At 37.2% G+C, this 18765-nt stretch overlaps 2 protein-coding genes across 2 annotated transcripts; one reads left to right on the top strand and one right to left on the bottom strand.

The window, feature by feature from the left end:
- The first annotated feature begins 1815 nt into the window (after positions 1 to 1815).
- On the top strand, positions 1816 to 8328 carry LOC107798175 (mitogen-activated protein kinase 15-like). The gene is given in 10 exon segments (NM_001325644.1): positions 1816 to 1839; positions 2626 to 3034; positions 3157 to 3284; positions 3394 to 3453; positions 3578 to 3727; positions 3813 to 3968; positions 4061 to 4272; positions 6328 to 6435; positions 6600 to 6760; positions 8036 to 8328. Coding segments are annotated over 10 exon segments (1701 nt in total).
- A 1307-nt stretch (positions 8329 to 9635) lies between these two features.
- LOC107798176 (BTB/POZ and MATH domain-containing protein 2) lies at positions 9636 to 17904 on the bottom strand. The gene is made up of 4 exons (XM_075257230.1): positions 17126 to 17904; positions 14019 to 14367; positions 10954 to 11230; positions 9636 to 10281 (listed from the first exon to the last, which is right to left on the bottom strand). The coding sequence occupies exons 1-4, from the start codon at positions 17542 to 17544 to the stop codon at positions 10103 to 10105; spliced, it is 1224 nt and encodes a 407-aa protein (XP_075113331.1). The 5' UTR covers positions 17545 to 17904; the 3' UTR covers positions 9636 to 10102.
- Positions 17905 to 18765: the final 861 nt, after the last annotated feature.

The following is an 18765-nucleotide window of genomic DNA, read 5'->3' as shown; positions in this document are numbered from 1 at the left end:
TCCAGTCTATGCGGGATGATATCTTAAACTATACTAAAATTTGACAGAGTACGAACAAGAAATTTCAATACAAATTCGCCTCGTCACTTAATTTCCTTTTTTTTTTGTTATTCTTTAAATGTCTTCGATATATATTTTTGTTTCACGAGCTTATTTTTGGATATATAACATCTCTAATAGTATTCAGTAAAATATATTTTTCAGGAAGATTTTGTTCTTCTGGTAAGATAGAGGAGACCAATGCAATTAACGCGACTAGAAAAAAATATGATAAAGTGGTACGGATAACCTGTAAGAATAGATGATTTATTGGTATTGTTATCACGCCAAAAAGTTTATCTTTGTATTTATTTTGAACTCCCAAATTTGACATTATAACAAAGTAAATTATACCAAAAAGTTGCTTTTCTTACCCCTCCCCCCCGCCCCCGCCCCCCAAACCCTATCTCCTCTATCTAGTTTTTCCTTCCCTCTATTGTTAAAAGATAGAGTAATTAACTTAACTAATCTAATTTTTATATTCTTCTCGTTTGTATTAGAAACTAAATCGGTTCAATTGCTCTTTTATTATTTCTCTAAAAGAATCATTATAGTACATTAACGCAATTTGTAATGTACTAGCAAAGATGAATCATGAATTTAAAAGAAATCAAACATTAATATCAATGAAGTTTGATGATATAAAAAGATATATTCGAACTATTAAATGAGTCAATAATTACGAGAGCTAAAAAGGAAAGTAAGACTTCTAGAATTTTTTTATAACTATTCTGTTAATGATATACGTATACAGTGATATGCTAAGTTAAACCTAGTCAAACGATCATATTGTATAACTTAGCCAAATTACAAATTATAAATGTTAGCTCACATATCTCTCTTTTTTAGTCCCAACTATGGCCTCTTTAGTCTTTATCAAGATCACAATATGCCCCCATTTAGCAACCAAAAGACCACAATTAATAAATAAATATAGGAGTAACTAAGATTTTTTCAGTTGTTCAAGAGAAAAAAAATCAAACCAACCACTTTACCAAATCTATTCTAAATTATCAAGCAATTTGAGAAGTCCAAATCCAAAAATGCTCCCCAACCACTAGATTGTTTGCAAAATCTTGGTAATATAACGGTAATGTGGTGAAAGAATATTCAGTGGCAGTTGTGTCTTTTTCCCCAAAAGAACACAAAGTTATTAATAGGGTCCCCAAAGTTTCATGGATAGAAATTTTCCAATCTAAATTTTCCTATTTCCCTTCTCTCTCAAAAAAAAAAAAAAAACTTCAAGAAACGGTAGAGACCATTTCTCAAAGATATTCCCTTTCTCTCTGTCTGGGTGTTTCCAAGATCTGATTTTTACTCACTTTCTCTCACTAAAGATTGGATCTTTACATAGTTATTTTCAGTTTTCAACTTTGGCATTGTTGTACATGTAATAGAGATCATTGACAACTGTTGTTTTTTTGAGCTTTTTATTTATTAGTGGAGCATTTAATAAAAGCACTTTCATTTCCAGCTATACCCCAGAATTTGTTGTCATATAGTGCTTCCCACACACTCCTTTTTTTAACTCATTATTGGATCTTGAAATCTTGAACAAAGTTTCCATTTTTGCCCTTGCTGTTCTGATTTGGGGTTTTTACTGCAAGATTTTTGGTGGGTCTTGTTTGAATCTGATCATTTTAGCGGTATTTTTGGTTTCTTGAAGTTTGTTGATTGATTCTTGGAGGTTTTGTTTGAGCTACTTTTGTGATAAGGCGTTTGGCCTTTACTTATTGCTACCTGTGGTTTGTGGGTTTAATGCTTGCCACCTGAAATATGCAGCCTGATCAGAGGAAAAAGGTAAGACTCTATAAGTAGTATGCTAGAATCAGTTACAGCAATAACCTAGTTGTTGTAACACTTAGATTTATTGTTCCTTTCTTAATAGTAGTGATATTTGTTTGGGGGGGGGGGTGTGTGTGTGTGTGTTCTTTTATGCTTTAGAAAGTTCACATAATGATGTGATCTTCTGATTGGCTACCAACTTTAAATTCGGCCAATCTATTTTTTAATGACAGTGGTGTTCGGTCCAGCTTGCACCTTGACTATTCTATTAGATATCTACTGCCTACTATCAGCACAGGTACCGGGTAACTCTGCCAACCAAGGCTTAGGAAGATGGGAAGGAATCACCTAGTGGTTCTTGCCTCTGCTAGGATCGGCCAATCATTTATCTGATTTAGGACATTTGGTTGGAGGATTAAAATATTGATAGTTGTATGATTTAGGAACCTAGCTAAGTGGTAACTGGATCTTCTTTTCGTGCTTTGATATGTGGTGAGGTCTAAGGCTAAGTGGAATGTCAGACCTTATAAATGTATCACTATGGTACTATGCAAGTTAAAATATGATCCAAGCCAATCGAGAAACAGTTGTGGAGTGAAACAAATAGTTTAACTTGTATGGTTTTGATCAAATGGAACGATTGAATTGTTCCGTAGCTTGTGCAGGTTGGAATAGCATAGCTGCACACTTCGAAACATTTCTATTACGAGATAATGTGTTGTAGCAATTAAAGTATTGTATAAGATCCATTTTTTGACAGGTCTTGTAATTCATCTTGTGAATTATTATATGAATATGCAGGGGTCTGCAGATGTAGATTTCTTCACTGAATATGGTGAAGGGAGCCGATACAAAATCGAGGAAGTGATTGGTAAAGGTAGCTATGGTGTTGTCTGCTCTGCATATGATACCCATCTAGGGGAAAAAGTTGCAATCAAGAAGATAAACGACATCTTTGAACATGTCTCTGATGCCACACGTATCCTTCGCGAGATCAAGCTTCTTAGGCTTCTTCGTCATCCAGATATAGTGGAAATTAAGCATATCTTGTTGCCTCCTTCTCGGAGAGAATTCAAGGACATCTATGTTGTCTTTGAACTCATGGAATCCGATTTGCATCAAGTCATTAAAGCAAATGATGATCTGACGCCGGAACATTATCAATTTTTTCTTTATCAGCTCCTTCGAGGGCTAAAATATATACACACAGGTTTGTATGCATTGTGCATTAATTACTACTGACTTTCCTCCACAAAGGACATTTTTATATACTTAGACATTTACATAAAATTTCCAATTCTAATAATGCCTCTATATTGGAATATTATGCAGCTAATGTCTTTCACCGTGACCTGAAACCCAAAAATATATTAGCAAATGCCGACTGCAAGCTCAAGATCTGTGACTTTGGTCTTGCAAGAGTGGCCTTCAATGACACTCCAACAGCTATATTTTGGACAGTATGCTTCTTAATGCTCTGTGCAAAACTTTAACGTTGAAACATAGTTCTATTAATGAGCTTAGCAGAACATGTGACATCTAACATGATCTGATTTATTGTTCCTGTAGGATTATGTTGCCACGAGGTGGTATAGGGCTCCCGAATTGTGTGGATCATTTTTCTCTAAGGTGTGAATATACAATTTTCTGCTTTAGATAATTGTTCTGATCTATTGGTGAATTAGCTATGGGTTTCTTCATTTGTTATGATAACAGCACATTCTAAGACAACATTATTGTGACTTCTCCTCAGTATACACCAGCAATTGATATATGGAGCATTGGATGCATATTTGCAGAACTATTAACTGGGAAGCCTCTCTTTCCGGGTAAAAATGTGGTTCATCAATTAGACTTGATGACCGATCTGTTGGGCACACCATCTCCAGAATCCATTGCCAGGGTATGTTCCAACATGTTTCCTGGAACTCAAGATGTTTTACTCTGATAGCTTTGTGGCTAATATATGGTTGATTATCTGCCTATAGATAAGAAATGAAAAGGCTCGGAGGTATTTGAGCAGTATGCGTAAGAAAAAGCCTGTGCCTTTCTCCCATAAATTTCCGCATGCAGATCCCCTTGCACTTCGTTTGCTAGAAAAGATGCTTGCTTTTGATCCTAAGGATCGTCCTACTGCAGAAGAGGTACAAATACACTATGTCTATCTGTTTCCAAAAAGTTGCATTTTTTGCGACTCCAGCTCTTAACAGGGCCTTTATTCTTGTTCAAAATTCAGGCGCTTGCAGATCCATATTTCAGGAATCTGGCCAAAGTGGAAAGAGAACCTTCTGCTCAACCTGTTACAAAAATGGAGTTTGAATTTGAAAGGCGAAGGGTGACAAAGGAGGATGTGAGGGAGCTAATATACAGAGAAATTCTTGAATACCATCCAAAGATGTTGAAGGAGTTCTTAGAGGGGCAGGAACCAACAAATTTCATGTACCCAAGGTACATTTGGCTCGAACTGAGTTTTTCGTCTTGTCTTTGAACTTGTGTATTACATGGTTTTCTTCGCATTCATACCTCTTATATTGCATGTGCATGTCAATGAATTCATATATTGCATCTATATATTATGTTTAAGTTCCAGTATTGCAACTCAGGTGGCATGGCCACGACGTCGTGTTCTCTTAGAAAGGTGGATAGAGTTGAAAAGCTTCACTATGTCTATTTAACCTCATTTCCTTTACATGAAGTCTTCTCCGTCATTCTCTTTCTTTCTTCTGTTTCGTTTCTGCTATTTTCTTAGTTAATTATAGTGCTGATCTCTTCCATTTCGCATGAATGTTTACCTTTGCTTAGACTTAATAATCAATGTAGTTCTAGGTTAAACTGCTTTATTTGCATTGTGAATCAGAGCAGACTTCTCCTCCTTGGGGTAGTTCAGAGTTCAAACGAACTCTTAACTTCAATTTCAAGGTAGACAAACTTTGAGAACTCTTCTAATAAAGGATTAATAGGAGTGGTTCTTGTCTTGTTTTCCTCTTGCGATTTGATACAGTAGTTCTAGTTCATGCAATCAGCTTTGACCTAGAAAGGTGTAAATCTAGATTTGTTGTACTCTAGGACGGTCTTGGAATGAAACCAACCCTGTTCCATATGATGGCATGTATTGTTTTATTTTGAAGGTAATTCATATGGATCTATAAACTTCCCATTTTCGGATGTGGTAGTATCCTGATCGACCCTCATTTTGCCAATCACAAGTATTACTCCCTACGTTTCAATTTAGATGAGGTAGTTTGACTCGGCACGAAGTTTAAGAAGAAAAAAAGACTTTTGAAATATGTGGCTTTAGGGATAAAAGTTTTGTGAGGCCATGAAATTTGTATGGTTATAAAAGCTTCTCATTAAGGGTAAAATGAAGAGTTTAAAGTTGAATTATTTCCAATTGTAGAAATGTGTCATTCTTTTTGGAACGTACTAATAAGGAAAGTGTGTCATCTAAATTGAAACAGAGGGAGTAGATTACTCCCTACGTTTCAATTTAGATGAGGTAGTTTGACTCGGCACGGAGTTTAAGAAGAAAAAAAGACTTTTGAAATATGTGGTCTTAAAAGCTTTAGGGATAAAAGTTTTGTGGGGCCATGAAATTTGTATGGTTATAAAAGCTTTTCATCAAGGGTAAAATGGGTAAAATGAAGAGTTTAAAGTTGAATTATTTCCAATTGTAGAAATGTGTCATTCTTTTTGGAACGTACTAATAAGGAAAGTGTGTCATCTAAATTGAAACAGAGGGAGTAGATTACTCCCTACGTTTCAATGCCCAGTGAATTTCCACAAGTGGGGTCTGGGGAGGGCAAGATGTCCGCAGCCTTACCCCTACTCTTGAAGGCCCGAGAGACAAGTATTATCATTCATCTGCCTGATAAAAACCATTGTGGTTCATCTGACAATTTGCTTGAGAAAGATGTACATCTAAATCAATCTTTACCAGGAAAAGAGATACAACTCAGAAATGGCCACCTTTAGAAGCTTACAAAGAGAGGGCAAAGATGGCACTTCGACTTAAGTTTTCTCATTATCTCAAGAAGTTAAACTTGATACTATTGTAGGCATGTCCCAAGAATGACTGGTGTACTTGATTCTCTCCGTGACCAGTCATGTCAAGCTTATTATTAATCGTCTGTTCTTTTATCAAGCCTCAATCTGGCTGCTTTTAACCCTCTAGAAAACCTTTCTCTTAGAGAAACCTATCATTTCTGGCTTATTCGTACTCATCCTTAGCTAGCTGCAGTACAAAATTTATGGAGGGGGGCCATGGGTTATTGAGAAAATTTGGTGGCAACCGTAATATTCTTCTATGGTACATATAACATATCAGCGCTAACTTAGTCCTATATAGATAAACTCGCTATTACTTAGAAAAATATCATAAGAGGGTATTATACACTGTAGTTTCTTTTAAGAAACAGAATTTGGTTGCGTTGGAGTAGCGAGTTTCCGATTTGTTTCTCTTTGTTGTCTATTAGATCACTGATAGTTTCTTCTGTCTCTCCCCAGTGCCGTTGACAAATTCAAGAAACAATTTGCATATCTTGAAGAGCATTATGGAAAAGGAGGAGGGGCTGTTGCTCCGCCTGAGAGGCAGCACTCATCATCCCTACCCAGGTTAGTCCCCGGCAGTCATGCTAGTTGTTCAAATTCCTTTCTCCTTTGACTACAAAGGTTACTTCTCCTAGCTTTTCCCATTTAAGAAATGTCCTGCAAGTTTTGGTTATCAGATATTTCTCAATTCTTGCACAACTTTAGCCACTGATAAATTTTGGATACAGGGCTTGTGTATTATATTCAGATAATTCAGTGCAAAATCCAGTTGAAGTTGCAAATGATCTTTCTAAGTGCTCTATCAAAGAAGGCGAGAAACCACATGTAGACCGGAGTTCAATGATCCCCATGACAAGGCTGCCTCTCCAAGTTCCCCAGAATGTTCAAGGTTTGATTTCACTAGTTTGCTAACACTTCTAGTTAGCGTCCAATATTCCGATCTCTTTTCATATTTTAAATGCTAGAAGTATGTTTTCCTGAGACTAGTACTTAATGTGTTTCCGGGAGTACTATTCAATTTTTCTCTTTTGATTGTTGCCAGCTATAAAAATTAGCATTCCCTTTTCGTATTGATGATGGTGTATGCACTCAAGATTATATTCTTCCTTCTGCATTGAAATTGGGAAAGACATATTGGGATGCTGCAATTCCTTGTGAATTGTTAATGAATTAGCATATGCAAATGATTTGATGGATATCTACATATGTAAAACTTGGAAACCTGGAAAAGACAGGTGAAACACTGTCTTGCCAAAATTGTGAGCACAGAAGTAGTACTCCTCCATCTCAGGTGTCTGGCATGGTCCAGTTTACCCAGAAGTTGTTTAGGAAGAGAGTCCATAGATGTCTTACTGTAGCGTAATGCAAAATAGTTGCTTGATGTTCTCCGGCCGTTTTTCCACATCGATAGCCTCTGCTGCAGAGCTGAATTCCTCTTCTCTGGAATTTCTCTTTTGTCAAACATGCTTGGTGAACTACATATCTAAGAGAAAGAAGCCCCTTATGTGGTACTTCGGACTTCTAAATTGTCATCTCTGTTACAGTAAGAGATTTGTAGCAGAATTTCACTGTGAACACCGCTTTCCTCTTTTATTTCCACCCCAAAATGACCTTTGCATCAGATAACTCTTTGCCTTCTTCAAGGGTCTTAAAAGATTCTGCAACCTCCTCCAGCTCCCAATCATCCAGGTTCCGTCTGAACCTTATATCCCAACCATCCGCAGATTTTGCGATGGGCTAAAATCTGTGTTAGCGGACAGGGTGAATAGTTGGGGAAATTATTCTTTCAAAGGGGTATGTCACCAATCCTATTGTCTAGCCAGACTGAAATCCTTCTGCCGTTTTCCAATTTTGAAGCCAATTCTTTTATTAAATTCAGGCCACAAAGCCCTAATATACTTCCAACCTCCCACTCATGAGGCACTAATACTGTGTCATCAAGGATGAAGTTAGTTTCACTAGTGAGAAACTCTACGTCAAGTTCTGTTCTCTTCTGGCTCATTAGTATTCTTCTAAACGGAAAACAGATAGATAAGACTGATACATGATGCCGTACTGCGCATACCCTAGTTGTATAGAAGAGAAACATCACTATTTAAGCGATATGAGGTTGCTTTAATGCTTAGGAAAGTGTTATTTATTAACAAGAGGAATTGTCATGCAGGTGGTGCTGCAAGACCGGGGAGGGTCGTTAGTTCAGTGATGCGCTACAACAACTGTGGAGCAGCAGTGACGGCAGCAGAGGTCATTGAACAGCGGAAAATTGCAAGGAACCCTGGTGGTCCGACTCAATATCCCATTTCTAATGCTTCATACCCTAGAAGACATCCCAGCTGTAAAAATGAAAGGGGTGAAGATAGTAGTGATGGTTCCAATGGTGTGCAGGCAAAACCTGAACAGTACATGGCAAGAAAAGTTGCTGCAGCTCCAGGTGGACCTGGTAGTCAATGGTATTAAATTTATGGGATCTCCGATTAACCATCTCACACTCAGCTTCCCAGTTCAGCCATGTACTAAGCTGACATTCCGGAAGGATGGTTCACTCATAAAACACACCAAATCCAAGTTAATTTGACTGTCAGCCATAAGTTATCAGCAACGCCAAGTTCAGCATTGCTTGGTAATTGATGCGAGGCGAGCACTTGAACTTGAAGAGTCCTAATATGTGATTTTGGTGGGTTCAGATGTCTATGTACAACTCGTCACTTGTATTCCTTAACTTTAAAGGTTCAAACATGGAGTCTCCTCCATGACCCCACTCATGCTCTGTGATTGGGATAGAAATAGTAGCACTGATAAAGGTGGATGTTGGTATCTGATGTCAAGAACTACTGGTATCAGTTACTTCTTCATGTTTCTTTTTTCTTTTCCCCTCCCTTTATTCTTTGCAAAAATATTGTAGACACGCTACTTTGTTATGACTAAGACAATGATAATCTTAACGTGTAACCTGTAACATTCTTTAGTTAAATAAGGACCTCTATGTTTCTATTCCTCCTGGACTCATCCGTAAAGCACAACAGGTGACATGATATTTTTGCTTTGAATCATATGCCTGATCTGCCTGCCTGCCATGGTGATGCGATGCAGTTCTGAAACTTGTTTTTTCTTCTGAATCCCTCTTTTGAGGCAATGTTGACTTGGATGTAACACTAGACATGTTTCAATCTATATCTTCTGGATCCCTCCTTTTAAGTTGATGTGAACTTGTATGTGGCTAACAAGACATGTTGCAATCAAGATCAGTCACTCATCTATGCTTAATTCCAAATCAGTAGGCATCAGCTACGTCAATCCTCAATTACTCATTCTGCTTTATTCAGGCTGGTTTAATTCCAACGCTACATATAGCTGTGCAACATACGCTCAACTAGTTTAATCCAATTAGTTTCACCTCTGTGAATCCTTTTAGTGTATCTTCCATTTGAATATTCTAATTTCATTTTCTTCTTCTTTTGATTTCATTTTCTTCCAATCTTCGTCAAGTTTGCATGAATTCTTGATGATTCAAGGTCAGAAAGCAATTGTGCAATTTGCATATTTCAATCAGTGTCTTGGTCACATTCTGATGCATGGTGATCGATCAGTACACATCTGTGGACTTCCATACTTTGCCGCTAGTGCATGAGGATATTTTGCATCACATTTCAGATAGCTGACGCAAAATTCCAAGTCAATTTCTTGACAAAATCATCGTTGAGGTAGGCCAGTCGCAGGGATTTTAATTTCCCAACTTCTGCAGAAACAAGTGTTGCACTGAAATAGAAAGGAATAAAACACTTCATATTTGAATAACAGTAGAAACCGGAATATCCATCATCAATCATACATGAGAGTCGAGACAGGACACCAAACTCAGACCAGTGAGCGAAATTTGCTCAACTTGACAATATTACAATCTTCAGAATAAAAAGGGAAAGAAAGAAATCACACTATACCAGCATCAACCGCTGCTTAGACTCACACAACTGTTGACTTCGTCCTAAAATGAGAACATTTAAGCACCTACTACACATATTGCAGGCACCTCCTCATCCACCCTAGGTTAAAGGTCCATTTGCTCAGAAACAGAACAATATGAGTGACCAACGAAAGCATTCCCAGACTATATGCACTTTGGTAATAAAACTAGTAATAGAATCAATAACTGTACCAATTGGAACTGTTAAAAAAATTTGATGACAATGTCATTATAAATTGCTACACAGCATCAAATATGGAAACCTTGCACTCAATAAATCCTTTGCTTCACTCTTCTTCCATTCACATCAGTGCCATCTAGAATGTGTCCACCGTGCACATAAGAAATGATTGCATGTTCATTCATCCCAGCGACATACTTCAGCAATTCTGTGATGACAGACGGACAACTCTCCTTCAAGTGATCAAATCCCTCTGATTGCATCACAGCTGAAAACAGATAAAAACCAGTCAAAGATGCATTTAACAGGCCAGATCAAATCCCTCCGATTGCATTAGAGCTTAAACAAATAGAAAACCAGACAAAGATTATTTAACAGGGACAAATAGCTGATTGCCTGCAGGATAAATGTAAAACAAATAGCAGAAGAGCAGACATATGACATCTAGCCAAAAGTTTGTTTTGACAGCAGTGTAAACATGATCTTTACAGCAAAACATCCAACCAGGAAAAGATCTTTTGATAGCCCATTCACAAATTATTCACTTTGCCCTAGGAACAATTGCAAGGCTTCAGTGCAGAAAAGTGAAAGACGTCAATTCTGCAAAGTACTATATAGCAAATATGAAATACATAAAAAGACTAAGATACTACCAAGCGCAAGATCACCAATAGGTGAGTAGAATCTCCAGTAGAGGAAAATATTGGGATGTGTTTGCTTGGTGGCTTAATTGGCAAAGGTGAAAAGCGCACTCAAAAAGTCGAGCAAGATATTCATATAATAACCAGGCTGAAACAACCTTTCACATCAAGTCATATAAAGAGACCACACAGAAATCAATATACTTCTCCAAGAGTTTTCACTATGATGAATTGGTTGCTAATATAAAAAACACCGATAGATGAGTAGTTATCCAATCAATAGGCGTCGAATACTTCACCTTTCAAGTTTTCAGGCAACGCAATGAACTTAAGACACACAGATTTCAGTTGGACACAATGATGCTGATCTGCCAAAGCTAAAGTTGTAGCAACGGTGTTGATTGTAACATCTTCGCAAAGCTTAGCCTCACAAAGTGCTCTCAATCTCTCAAGACCATACTGGTCAGCTGCAGCAAGCAGATGCTGAGCCATCAAAGTGACTGCCCATTTTGTATCGAGACCCACAAGCTCTTGTAAATCAGGAAGGGCATCCCAATAGATGAAGTGGAGCAACGCCTGGGAAAAAGCAAAAAAAGAAAGTTTTATCAGATAAAACAAAACTATGTCTTTGTACCAAACAAGTTGGGGTCGACTATATGAATCCTCACTGAATACTCCCATTTAAATTCATATCAGACGCCAAAATTAAAAAAATACTAATAACAAATCAGAGATGCCAAGTTCACTACTCCCAAACTTAGAAAAAATAAGCAATAATAATGACGAAGCAGCTATTTGATGACAAAATCTAGGCAGAGGTCTCAGGTTCAAACCCCACTAAGTTATTTCTTCTCATCTGTCCAAGCCTTGGTGGACTTGCTGGTGGGACGTGGCAGGTATCCCGTAGAATTAGTCGAGGGAAAAACAATATGCAAAGCCAGATTACTAGAGCCAAAAACACCATAACCAACATAGAAACATTAGGAAATATAACAGGGGAGATGCACAACAACCCCCAGGGCCCGCCGGTACCTTAGGTGTTTTGAGCTCAACTCCATTATTGCAAGCCAAGCTCACAAAGCTCCGATACAATATTTTTGAACTCATTTGGCTCGGTGAAACAACCCCCACCTCCATCCCCCTTGGTCTCACATAATATTAATCCTAAAGAAAATATTTTTTTTAGTTCGTGATCACAGAAGAAGCTCAAGCAACACAAGCTCGGCTCCCTTAATGTGTTCGGCCAAAATTGAGTTCAAGCTTAGCTCATATAATAACGCAATCTTTCGCCACCAGTTCTGCTAATTCATGGCTCTAACCTCACTGCTGCTAGTATGGAACAACGCTATTGCTTCTTGCCACTACCTGCTTTACATGTATTTTTTCTTTAATAGTAGTAGTATCTACACCAATTTGCACAGCTTGACTATTCTAGTGATTGCGTGCTACCTTCCACCAACACATGTATTGGGTAACTCTATCCACCAAGTTTAGGCAAATGGAAAGATGAGCCTTTGCTGAGATTTGAACCCTGGTCTCCAAGGTTTACACCCGCTTAATTGACTACTAGGCCACACCCTTAGGTGATACTTTACATGTAATTCCACGAGAACAAAAAAAGAATTACAAGAAGAAGAGGATTGATGAGAAGGTCAAGTCCTGTTCTTTCATCCTAATAAACCTAAAGGTAGTGGTGTCAATGGCTTGTTTGAGGCACACAGGAAGCCATAAAGCAAAGTTAAAGCCAGGCTACGTGCTTCGCCTCACTTAGCTGGTGTTTCCATGTAGACACTAAGGTGCTATGTTACGTGCCTCGTGACCTATGGGCTATCTTTAAGAAGGCAGTACTAGACAATAAATATAGTTGGTAAAGCGATGTGTTAATTTTTAAGAACAATATGAAAGAATTTTACTGATCAAAAATTAAAGATTAAATCAAAATATTCAGAAAACTAGCTCCAAAAACATAAAATTGCATCCTTTCATCTAAATCAGAAAGTTAAAATAGTTTCTGGACTTGATTCGCATGATTTTACTTCATAAAGTTCACTTAATTATAGTTATTTCGACTTTTTAGTCCAAATAGTTACTGTAGCATTTGCAGTTCATTTTCCTCTGCATATATATATATATATATATATATATATATTTTTTTTTCTACTTTTTAACACCTTTCTTTGTTAAAGCCCATGCTTTTTAACTCTGCTTTGCCCTTAAATCGCAACAAAGGTTGGAACTTTTTGCTTCAGACTACTCTCGCAATTAGTAGCTCCGGAAAATTCAATCCCACCCCCCATCACATAAACCCCATTAAACATAAAAATCAAGACCGCAAACTATAATCAACATAGGATTTCAGCTCATCGTACTAAAGTTTAATCTCCTCCCCTTTAACCGACATCTCCATAAGGCACATGCTACCAACTGCAACAACTTCGTAAGCATAGTAGCAAGTGATTCCAACTTGCATGTATGATATGACCCATAGTTTCCCTGATACAATATTTTTTTGAGAAAGGTAACAGAGTACATCATCATTTTGTCCTTTGCATTGTGCAACAACAACAAACACAGTGAGAATCCCACAAGTGGAGTATGGGGAGGGTAGGATGTATGCAGACCTTACCCTACCTTTGTGAAGGTAGAAAGGTTTTTGTCCTTTGCCTTGTGCAACTTCCCATAATTATTTCACAACGAATCATGATAGTAAAATCCTCCTAGAGAGACCTTGTTGAAGTTATAAATAAAAGGGGACAAAAACATTCACCAGTACTTTTTATAAGCAGACTGGCAAAATCTAACATCTAAATACTAATTTGATCACATAATAATGCATGTTAAAGACCATAACACATTTTTGATAGCTTTTCCAAAGCATTAGTGGAATACAGAAGACTCTAATCCCTAGTTGGCCACCGTCTAGGGATCTTTATTGAGCCAAAATCCAAATTTCAGCACCAATATAAACAAACAACACACATCATATGCTAATACATAGTTTCACCAAAATAGGAGATTAAATATGTGCACATACAATCTCCAAATGTTCTGCTGATAAAAAGTAACCCTTCATATGGTAGCAATAGCAACATATATGGCTCAGGAAGGCAGGTGAAAACAATAAGGTACATGTGACTCATCAGCACAGAAGCCATCAAATCGTGAAGCAAAAAAAAAAAAAAAGAATAGCTATTAGTTGTATAGCCATGTCATGTATATTTACTGTCATTTTTTTCATTTTTAAATTGGAACACACAACACTTGCAATAACTTAGAGCATTCATGGGCAAAATTCCTCCCTTCATAAAGAATAATACAACAGAATAAGGGTCAACAGACATGTGAAAGAAAGAAGGTTTCAAACCTTGAATACTGGAGCCTGAATTTCTTCAACTTTAATACTTTGTACATTATCTTCTTTCAATGGACCAAAGAGTTGTGCCCTGAACACAGGGGAGCGGGCAGCAAGAACCAACTTGTGTGCAGCAAAAACTTCACCTTCAACTTCAAACTTTATATCTGCTCCCTCTCCACTCTCTAGGAGCTGCCCAAAATGACTTCCAATGTCTGATGGTGGCACAGGCAGGGAGTAAGTCTTCGGTGTTTCATTGTATGATCTGACAACACCAACAGTGCATTGGACCAAGAGACAATCATCTTTCAGATAGTCTGATGTTTCTAATAATGTTCTCCTGAAAAAGCGTTTATATCCCCTACAAAGACAACCATCAAACTGGAAAAGGTCAATAGATGCATTAATGGAAGAAAAAAGCAAAAAAAGAGTACATGTACAAAAGAACTAAATTCCTAAAAAGGAAAAAAGACAGTAAGCTAATAATAAAAGTTCTTTAAATATCCCTATTATAGATTTCGCTACTCCAAAAAGAAGTTCAGTTCTGCTACGAGAAAGTTCTTCCTTCATACATATCTTTCAATAGCAAATGTTCTTCCTACAACTTTTTTCAAGTGCACCATCATCCAATGAAAATGTATAACCCTAAGGATGACACTCACTTTTTTACTTTTTGATAGGCGAAAACTACATTAAGGATGACTACTGGACAATGTAATTTCAAGGCTGGTCCTAATAATTGAGACCGCAGAAGCTAGGAGGTCCAACTTGGGAAGCAGCAAGAGACAATGAAAATACAAGGTAACAGGTTTTGGACAAAAGTGGAAGACACCATTGGATGGCAGAGGAGCAAAAATATATACTGAATGGACAATAATCAAAAGAAGCAAATAAAAAGTATCAACATCTAAAACAATGGAATGGAAAGTCAGGTGTGCAGGAGCATACACATGCCACCTAGAATCACACGAGGAAAACTGTGTAAGAGGGATCTGAATCAATGCTACATTCTAAATGCAAAAGCTTCTGGAGAAAGTTCTCCATTGAAATTGCCAGAAAGGAAGACTTCTAGATTGGAGGGAGAGCTAAAGAGGTTGGAAACATGCAAACAACCATAACAATGAACAAAAGACTAACTCTGATTGTTATGTTAAACTTAGTTTCTGTAGTGGAGATCTCTGAATACGAGACTCATCCTTCGGGTTTCTCTGGACTCCTTGACATGACATGATATTTCTTCGAGGTATATCTCACATGTTTTGTGTACTTGATCATACTAAGACTATACAAAGGTCGCATCCTCCAAAATGCAAGTTCTGCATCACATATTAGGTGGTTGTTGCTTGTAAATTATAACTACTTACCTATAAAAAAGAAAAATCTCACCCTCACCGTAGTTGTACGACAACACTCATTGAAAACTTCTGCTTAAAGGAGATTCCCCTTTGCCGCATAAAGGAGAACAGAATTTGAGCACATCCAGATTTAAATGAACAATGGGAAAGAACCTATAATGCCATCACCTTTTTTTTTTGCTTCGTACTAGAATTAAAAGAATCGTGATGGAATGAGCCTAATGGAGTTAACATGTCTCAACACCTACTAGTCATTCATTGTTTATTTGTGCATCATGGGGTCATATATACCCTGCCCAATAGCACCAATTTGGAATTATTGGGGTTACACTGAAAAGTGATCTTCAATGCAATAGTATTAAAATCAATAGACCACTTATACTGCAAGGAGGGAAGCTCGTTATACAACACTAGAGCCAAAACAGGCCGGATTAGTGGTTAAACGAGAAAGGCAAGCAGACAGCTGCAAATAAAGGACCAAAGTCATAGCATGTTACAGCAAGAATTAGACCAACTTTTTCATGAGCAAAGGGATTAAATCAATATAGCACCAAGTCCTTTTTAGTGTACCAGAGTATGGATAACATATGAACTCAAAAAGATTCATCCAACTATTTACAATATGGAATAACTTTTTACACCAAAAATCTAAGTGACACAAAAGGAAGCTTTTCATTCTCCACAATGTTATAAATTTTGAACGCACTATATTTTACCAACTACTTACTCTCAGTGTTCAACTTTAGCTTAGGCACTTCAGCACTAAATTTACATAATTCCAAACATGTACATATACCAACACAGCCCATGATGTACCAACAAAAGATGTTTCTAGACCACCAACCCCTTGCCATCATTGGTGGATCCACCTTAAGTCAAAGTGATGTCAGAAGCTTTCATTGTCATTCAGGTAACTCAAGTCAAAGTGATGTGAGAAGCTTTCATTGTCATAAAGGTAAATTACATTTGGAATGTCTTTAGAGTAACAGTCAAGCGGGTTCAAACTTCCGCAATGAAACCCCAGCCGCGGCCGGTCAAGTTAGCTCACCATGCTTACTTCTTCATAGCTTGAACACCATTAGAGAAAAACCCAGCTGCACCCTTCTTACAGTTTTATTAAACCCTAACCTATTCACACTAACCCATAAAATACTTTCCCAATCAAATAATTCAAGGACTAGAAATAACCCATATTAATCAATAAGTCAGCTATTCCTCAAGCCAGAAGTACTTGTGGCTTCTGCATCCTATATACACTCTACTTTAGTGGACCTGCTTCATTCCAGCACTAATGATTAGACTTATCCCTGCATATGACATACTGCCTACAACATAAACAAATTCCACTGTATACTAACCCATGATAGCAAAAACAAAAATCAACTACAATTAATAAAAAGTATAGATAAACAACAACAACAACTACGCCTCAGTTTTATCAACCAACTAAGCTGGGTTTGGCTATATGAATGCTAACTGACAATGTTATAGCATGCCAATATTATACAATAAGTACAAATAAACAACAACAACAACAACAACAACTCCTCAGTCCAAACAAGTTGGGGTCGGCTATATGAACCATGTTATCCCATTCCAATATCATACAATAAGAAGTAAAAATAAACAACAATTACTCCTCAGTCCCAACTAGTTGGGGGTCGGCTATATGAATGCTCACTAACCATGTTACTCCATTTAAACTCATTGCATGCCATTATTATACAATACAATAAAAAGTACAGATGTGCAAGAGAATATTACCACATGCTACCACGATATTTTAGCGTGTAAGGACCCGTCTCAAGCACACGACCAAAGTGGGTATGAACCTTATGCCTCTCATTACCACTCTGATCCATAAGAGACAGCTCAAACAAAGCTCTAACGTCAGTTGCATCACTAGCCAACGCGATAAAAAGCGAGACATAAGTACCATTATCCTCAGCACTTTTACCATCAGGGTAAAAGTAAACAGCCCAAGAATGACCACCCACGGTAAAAATCTCAGAAGTTACATATTTCCCAATTCCCATACCTTTAGATAATGAGTAACCTTCTACCTTGAATTCGTGAGACCCATTAATCGTCTCGATTCGAGATGTCGATGTGGTGGTTGTGGGTTGCGATGATGATGAATTTGGGGATTTTGAAGGTTCCGATGGAACCCTAAATGTGCCCATATGGTGAAAAAGATCGAATTTTGGGGGTTTAACGGGTCGGTGAAATAATCGGTAGAATTGAGGAAAAAGATTGAATTTGTGATGAAATTGAACCAAAAGATTGAATCTTCGGGTTAATGGGACGGTGAGAAATTGGTGGAATTGAGGAAACGATTGAATTTTTGGTGGAATTGAGGAAAAAGATTGAACTTTAGGACTAATGGGTAGGTAAAAATTGGTCGAATTGAGGAAACGGAACGATCAATTGGGTTAATTGATCGGTGAAAATTGGATGGAAATGAAGGAGAGGTTTAGGAAGAGGGAGATGTGAGTTTAGGGTTTTGCGAGATATGGAAAAGGGGTTCCGCGTGAAGGCGAGAGAGAACAAGAAGGTAAAGAGGTGTATTTATAAAGTTCTGTGAATGGCGCATCCAAATTGTTTAATATTAAAAAAAGAAAATATTATTAATATAAGAATATTACGTAATGATCGAGTACTCCATTTAATAAAATTTACCAATTGATAAGTTTTTCTTTTTTTCTTTTGTGAATCGGTTCCATACGTGAGATCTGGAAAACATAGTGTGTACGCAACCTTAACCCTATACTATAAAGGTAGAGATAATGTTTCCGATAGATCTCAGCTTAAGGAACGGTAAAAATAAAGCAACAACAACAATAACAACAACAATGTAATAAGATAATGGAAGTGAGTGACATAACAAATATAAAGAACCAAGAATAAAAGAATATGAGAATTGTACTAGTACTATCGGTAAACCTCGAACAAACTATCAAATACCTGTCAACCTACCACCTTATGGAATATAAATATAAAAACAAAATTCAGCAAGTTCTAAATGAAAGATTACAAAAATAATCTGGCTCTAACCTCTCTCCCATTATAATTACAGTCTTACAGACCATTGTGCGATGTAAATTAGTAGTGAGCGATTTAAGTCTTGACTCATTCACCTCATTTGCATAAATAATACCACTATTTTTCATCAGTTGATCGACGTAGTAAATTACTTTTCCTTAAAAAGAGGTCATTTTTTAGAGGAACTCAAATAAGTCGAACATTTTTTGCACATTTGAATTCTTTTCTGCTACTTGAATAAATACTTTGATGCATGTTACTACTCATTCCGATTCATTTTAAGTGATTTTTTGGTCTTTTTTTGTGGTCCACGATATTTAATTTTTTCAGATATCAAGAAAGAATTAACTTCTTCTTTCCAA

This window comes from Nicotiana tabacum, chromosome 7, assembly GCF_000715075.1.
Source record: "Nicotiana tabacum cultivar K326 chromosome 7, ASM71507v2, whole genome shotgun sequence".
NCBI classification, from domain to species: domain Eukaryota; kingdom Viridiplantae; phylum Streptophyta; class Magnoliopsida; order Solanales; family Solanaceae; genus Nicotiana; species Nicotiana tabacum.
The sequence above is the reverse complement of the archived record's forward strand: the minus strand, read 5'-3'. Positions and strand labels throughout refer to the sequence as shown.

What these genes read in the sequence shown, in the direction of transcription:
- LOC107798176 (XM_075257230.1), bottom strand. Translation starts at nt 17,544, where the DNA reads ATGGGCACATTTAGGGTTCCATCGGAACCTTCAAAATCCCCAAATTCA. An exon ending in AAATATCGTGGTAGCATGTG is followed by an intron (nt 14,368 to 17,125) that starts GTAATATTCTCT and finishes TTGTCTTTGTAG; the next exon opens with GGGATATAAACGCTTTTTCA. An exon ending in GTTGCCTGAAAACTTGAAAG is followed by an intron (nt 10,282 to 10,953) that starts GTGAAGTATTCG and finishes ATCTGTTTTCAG; the next exon opens with CTGTGATGCAATCAGAGGGA.